This window comes from Ornithodoros turicata, chromosome 2 (genome assembly GCF_037126465.1).
Source record: "Ornithodoros turicata isolate Travis chromosome 2, ASM3712646v1, whole genome shotgun sequence".
NCBI classification, from domain to species: domain Eukaryota; kingdom Metazoa; phylum Arthropoda; class Arachnida; order Ixodida; family Argasidae; genus Ornithodoros; species Ornithodoros turicata.
The window spans coordinates 37,536,535-37,543,477 of NC_088202.1; the positions used below are offsets into that span (position 1 = coordinate 37,536,535).

The 6,943-nt window shown below is 51.5% G+C and overlaps 1 protein-coding gene across 1 annotated transcript; it reads right to left on the minus strand.

Moving 5' to 3' along the window:
- Window positions 1-960: 960 nt before the first annotated feature.
- Window positions 961-6,467, minus strand: LOC135384539 (uncharacterized). The gene is made up of 3 exons (XM_064613736.1): window positions 6,307-6,467; window positions 5,493-6,114; window positions 961-1,101 (listed from the first exon to the last, which is right to left on the minus strand). The coding sequence occupies exons 1-3, from the start codon at window positions 6,465-6,467 to the stop codon at window positions 961-963; spliced, it is 924 nt and encodes a 307-aa protein (XP_064469806.1).
- Between the last annotated feature and the right edge of the window lie 476 nt (window positions 6,468-6,943).

The following is a 6,943-nucleotide window of genomic DNA, read 5'->3' on the forward strand; positions in this document are numbered from 1 at the left end:
TCTTGCAGAGGTTCGGTCTGAACGTCCCGTACAGGCGCCTATTCCTCCATAAAATTGGGAAGGCTGATTCAGCGAACTGTATACTTTCTGCAACAGTGGATAACACTGAGCACATTTTCGTGCATTATTGTAGATGTACATCTTAAAGGGCTACCATGAAATCTGTGCTTGACCGTCTGAACAACCGTAACTTTGACCTCATAAAAGTGCTGTGTCCTTGCCCACCTGACAAGAGGGATGCTGCCTTGCAGAGCAGTGCGTTGGAGTCAGTCTATTAGGACGGCGTGATTCATTGTGCACTACGTTAACCGATGATTGGGCGTTTGGCCGATATTTACCGTGAAAGCAGCGGGTTTTTTTCTATTTTTTTTCTTTGGGCGAGGGACTGCTTACGGGAGTAGCCGAATTTCTCGTGTGACGAGTTCAGTCTCTCCCTATTACTTTTTCGCCAACATCAACATCATCAACATCCTATATCAAACGCGCACCTGCGGAGAACAGGTGCCCGGATCTGTGCTTTTCCCGAAAATACCGCCCCTAGTCTGAATTTAGAGTAGAAGCGCGGGACAAAATGGAAAACGGTCTGCTCATCTAGCCCCTGTATAGGAAACAATTGACGGATACGGCACCGTCTCATTCGTACGTGCGAAGACCACTTCATGACTGAATCCTGAACCGAAACCTGCACTGAAACCTAGCTCAAACAGATAGTTTCACTCATCGCATGTGTGGATAAATTCGAGCTTGTCCAAACCGTTAAAAAAAGCAATCGGCTCACCATGCGCAAGCGCTCCATCAAAGACAGGCATGCGAAGACAACCATATGCACGAAAAGTAATGGCGTATGCAACTAGCTAATCTTGAGAAGCTTGGATCCAGTGGTCGATCCAAATAATATGCATGAAAACGAAATTGAATGTCAAGTGATAGCTATTACATGGGAACCTGAGACAGAATATATCACCCTAATACTCGGAACGATGGAACTGTAACGCAGTCAAAGATCTGGTTCCTTCTTTCTTCGTACGTGGACCAAGGCGAGATACGAATCGTGTAACCCAAGATGACCATGGACGTCCGAGGGATGCCATCAAGACCCGTCTGTAAGATATTGGCAAATAATGTTACGGATGGTTTCATCCGGTAGAATATCATGTCTGATACAAGATGCTGTTGTTGGAAGTCAGGCTGCGTTACATTCATGATAACGCTTACGCAAGCAAGCCTAACAAGAAAAACCTCCTTGATTGATTACTTTCGTCCTTGATATCATGCAACCACAGACGCGAGAGCATTGAAGGTTCAGGCTATCGAATAGATTACCTGAGATTGTGCGTCTGCTGTTCTACTGTAGCTTTGAATAGACAAAGCCACAAAATATCGATCAGTCGCGTTCCATCAAGAAGCATCACCAGTGGTTGCAACAGAGCCGCTTCGTGTTGCGCAGTACAATCTTTTGACGACAGCAAGTGTCGGGCGTACAGACGAGTCAAAGACACTTCCAGGACGCAGCGACAGTCACTGTACTTAGGATACACGTGGAGGAAACAACTGCATTCTATTATTAAAATATTAACACAAGGAGCTACAACGTCTGGCAATAAAGTTGTGAGACTAGTTCTCAAACAAAACTTTATTATACGTTTTTGTCTAACCACAATGTGACCCCAACTTTCAAACAGTGTTGTACATAGCGGTGCTTCAAATAGCGGTGCTTCAAATAGCGCCGCTACCGTAATCGCTACTTTTTTATAGCGGAGTAGCGATCTCGTTGCATTTTAAAGGAAAAATTACTTTCCCTGTAAACTTGGGTAGCGGCGGACTCTTTGTCCGCTACCGCTACTTTCCATAAAATGGAAACGTAGGACGCAGGGGAAAACAAAAACTCACTGGCGCACTCAAAACTCTTTGACGCATTGCCCAACGCGTACGAAATACGATAGCATGCGGTAGACGAACGATGGTCCCTGCGCTGTCACCCTACATGACATCGGTGCGGCGCAATGGCTACCCCCCCCCCCCCCCCCCCTTACGGACTGGTATGGGCCTCGTGCGTGAGCACGGGTTTCGCCTGCAAACGCGTTCACTTCTTGTTGTAGTCTCTGTATTCTTTAGTGCGCATTTCTGAAGATCTGGCCGAGTGTAATGACGGCACGCTTTGTCGCTCGCCGCTTCCTAGAATGATAATACAAAAAGCGCACAAACAGAAGACGCAAGCGAGAGAACCCTCACCAACTTCTCCGCTAACTAACCCCACGCTTTTAAGCTTCATTCCTAGCAATATGGGCCCCTAGGCAAGGCATTCCTAGCAAACGCCCGCTTATATACGTTCCACACTTTCGGTCACCGCGTCTGCGTCTCCCGCAGCAGCATATCCGGCAGATCTGCGAACTATATATACGTGCGCTAATGTTCCGCAGCACATTGCCTACGCTGTAACCGCGGCGTTGGTGTTGCCAGATGACGTGGATGACATCACGCGGGTGACCACAGGGGTGACACAAACCCATCATTGCTATAAATACCCTCTTGCGGGGTCTTTTCGCGAAACTGCCATCTTGGCCTGGTCATACGTCATAGGAAGCGTCATTTTGTTTACTTATCGTTACTACTGCGTGACCTTGTTTACATATCGTTTTAGTGCTGGCCGACACATTCCAATCGGCATAAAGCCAAGAGATGAATGTATTTTGCGGACGGAATCCATACGGTTCTTCTTCCGCGACATCGTATAGCCAATTTCTCCTCAGTTTAAGTAAATCGCATCGAATCAGTGTGTCATAATGCCGGGCCGTCATCGGATCTTTGCAAGTGGACAACAGCACGAGTCCTCATGTTCGAAGCTGCGCTTTTAATGCGAGATTATCGATGAAAATAACTATACCGAGGTCGAAAAACGCCCGAAACGGTGCAAAGAAACAGAAAACGCCCATTTTAAAACGATTTTGCAGCCGATCACGGTCCCGGCCATCTTTAAGGTCACGTGTGCGTTGATGTTTGCTGTGACGTGCGACAAGGACCTGTCCAGAATGCATTACGTTCCCCCAGTACGTTTTCCTCAATGGAGCAATACACTGGATGCTACGCCTGTGGTTGTGACACACTGAGCGACTAGTGGCATGGTCCAGTGGGCAGGGCCGTCCGCCGTTGGTGATAGCGAAGGTCGTGCGTAAGATTTTGAGGTGGTGTGTTCGAATCCTACCACTGACGGTCAATGGTTTTCCCTGGTTCGGAGGGCAGAATTTTCGGACGATTATTGGCATAGTTCCCCCTGAAATCAACCTAGGACCCACATCAAGCCCGTGTGCCCCATTCCCTCCTGCTGTCCTGTCCACATCTGTACGCCGCTCACACCCATGATGTGGTGCTAACAAGCAATTACAAAAGGAAGCTCCGGTTACGGAGCTTTGCACATCGGACGCGCTTTAGGAAAAGGCAAGCTGGAACCTGTCATGTTCGAGATCAGCAACGTGATGCCAGCCACTACAACAGAATTAGGTGCTTATGATATATTCGGAACCGTTATCGTAAAGACCTTCTGATCTGCTAAATATCTTCTAATCCTTCAAAATCTGGGCACTGAACCGGTGTCGCCATAAAGAAACGATCCAGGGGGAGATATCGCGTCGCCAGAATGAAAAGACCCCTCTCCACTGACGCTACGCTACACCGAGACTCAAAAGTGCGTTAAAGAAATGCTATCGCATTTAAAACTTACATATATAGCTTAAGCCATATATGTCACTTCTCCCATGTCCCAGTCTCAGCATGGAGCTAATTAGCTCCACGCTGAGACTGGGAAGTGAACCGGGCTGGAATCGCGGCAGCGTCCGTGCTGTCTGGGGATTTTTCCACCACCACCAGTCATGAATGTTCACCGTCTGCGTTTGTTATCCCAACGGATGATGTGTCGCATGGATACCGTGTCTCACGCCGCACATCATCAGCGTCGGCTGAGCTATATGCTATCCTGTTGTTTCTGCGTAAGACATCGTGTGACGATCCGCGAACCTGGGTCGTTTTACTCAGATTCAAAGGCTGCTGTTCAATGTATAGCCAATATGGTGATACGTGGACCGCTCGCCCCAGTCGTCACAGATATATTCCATCAAGTTCAGCGTCTAACCGATCACGGTCATCATATATCCCTGCAGTGGGAACCGCGTCACTGTGGTTTGAACTAAAACGAAGAGGCCGACAGAGCGGCAACGGCTGCCCACCAGTCTCGAACGGTTGTACCAATAGTGTTGTCAAGAGGAGACAGGAGATCACTTCTGACTGAGCTCATCCAGCCACTAGCTCGCCAGCAGTGGAGTCGGGACATCACTGACAGGTCGGTGGATCCAACTTTGTCTTTCTCGTTCCAGGCCGTTTACCACGCTATTTTACGTCCCTCCTGCACAGGCTTCGTCTCAATGTAGCCTGCACTCCCCAACTCAAGTAGGGGATCGGATATTGTGACAGCAGCCTATGCTCCAAATATGGCGTCGTAGCGAACATTGAGCACGTCCTAACAGAATGTGAGCTCTACGAAACGGAGAGGCGGAAACTCTGTGCTCAGTTGAGTACTGCTAGTCGACAGACGTTCAACCTGGCTCCAATTCTTGGCCCATGTCAGAGCCACGTACAACATCGTCCGATGTCTTCTGATGTTCTTGGAGTTCCTCTTCTCTACCGGTTTGCTAAAGACGCTGTAGAGTCCTTCTCTGTATCGCAATGACCATTGGTGCTTCTTTCATGTGTGTTTGTTTTCTTCACGTTCCTTTTTGTGGTGTAGCGCAGCGCAGCCAGTGGAGGAGAGAGGAGACTCTTGTACTTGCACATAACTTCATAACTTCATTCTCATTTCCCACATCTAATGTTTCGCGTGCAATGGGGTAGTGTACTGCTCTCCAGTGGTGAATCACACCAAGTCATGGTCACGATTTATTTGTTGTTGTTGTTTCGTATTTTACAGTGATGGGCAAAGTACCCAAAATTGTACTTAAGGTAGAGTGCAAAGTACCTGGCGTCAATGGTAGTTGAAGTAGTGTACAAAGTACCACATTTTAAAGTAAAGTAAACGTACCGGGAATTGTACTCTAAAGTACTCGCCAAGTACATTGCAACTGAGTTAAGGCAGTAATCAGTAGTAATCACTGGACACAGACTGCCGCCAACTCACAACTAGCCTTAAACACGATTAATTAATTTGTAGAGCGAGAAAGGAGGCGAACAGGCTCTACTGAGGTTGATGGGTTTTAATGACGGTTAATGGCGATGAACCGAAAACGAAAGCTCGACTCGGCGCGCAGTGCTGCGCGTAACCGATGGCGGTGCTGGTGATGGAGATGACGCTGCTGCTACAGGGCTCCCCCCCCCCCCTGTGGCAGATGACAAAGCCGGCGAAAAGGGCAGAGGGCAGCGGGAAGGTCGGGCACCGGAGCCAAGGCAGGAGGCGGGCCCGAGGCGGCGGGCGGCCCGTAGTGTGCGAGCTGCAGAGCCCAATGTACCCGACGTGAAGGGGGAGAAAGGCCGGAGACAGGAAGTGAGCGCGGACGTAGGGAGGGCGGTTCGGGCGATACCAGTGGTGCCGACTCCAGGAGTGCGGGCTTGAGCCTGTCGATGGCCACAGTGTCGGGTCCCTGCGGAAGATCGAGGCGGAAAAACTTCCCGGCTCGCGAGATGACCCTGTGGGGGCCGCCATAGGGTGGCTGCAAGCTGGTGCGTACAGAGTCCCAGCAGACGAAGGCGTGGGTGGCTTGATGAAGGGTGGGGCTAACGAACACACCTGTTGCGGGACCGGAGCGGGAAGGTGTGGGCTTGCGGTCCTGGAAGAGCTGGCGGAGACAGTCGATGTACGAGGAAGTGTCGGGCACGAGCGGAGCCGAGGGGGTGAAGAATGCTCTGGGAAGGCGGAGCGGGCAGCCGTAGACCATGTGGGCCACGCTGCAGTTGTCCTGCTGGATCGCGGCGCGAAAGCCAAGCAGGACGAAGGGAAGACGCTCGGGCCATGTTGTGTCGGCGTGGTCAGTGGCATAGAGGGAAACCTTGAGCTGCCGATGAAGGCGCTCGACCAGGCCGTTGGCAGCCGGATGGTAGGCCGTGGTTTGGATGTGATGGGTTCCGAGGGAGCTGCACAGATGATGGAAGAGGGCCGATTCAAACTGGCGTCCTCTGTCCGTGGTGACAGTGGATGGGACGCCGAATCAGGAACCCCAGGAGAAGAGGAATGCGTGGGCCACCGTCTCTGCTGTGATGTCAGGAATCGGCGTTACCTCCGCCCAGCGGGTAAACCGGTCGTTGCACGAGAGGAGGTAGCGTCACCTGTTGGCCGGAGGAAGCGGGCCGACCAAGTCGGTGTGCACCTGGTCGAGACGAGCATCTGGCGGAACGAACCGCGATGAAGGCGAGATGGTGTGGCAGTCGATTTTGGACCGCTGGCAGGCAAGGCAGGCGCGCGCCCAGGCACGGACATCGGCATTCATGCGAGGCCATATGTAGCGCTCAGCAACGATCTTTTGCGTTCCGCGCACGCCAGGGTGGGACAGCGAGTGGAGGGCGTTGAAAACAGGCTGGCGAAAGTCCAGGGGAACGAAAGGCCGCGGGATACCAGTAGATGTGTCGCACCATAGACTCGCCGTCGAACCGGGGAGCGAGATTTCCCGAAAAGTGGTGGATGAGGCGGGGATGAACGAAGATCGGCGAGCTCTTGATCAGCCTGTTGCGCTTGGGCGATGCCCTCCAAGTCGACCACGGGGAGCGGATGAAGAGCACTAACGTTCGGCCACGAGAGCGCGTCGGCAGCTGCATTGTCTTCGCAGGGGAGATGGCGTACATCTGTCGTGAATTCCAAGAGGTAGAACATGTGGCGGGTTTCACGAGGCGAGTGGTTGAGGGATGCCGATTGCAGAGCGACCATGAGAGGCTTGTGGTCTGCCCGTGTGTACTGCCCGTTTGTACT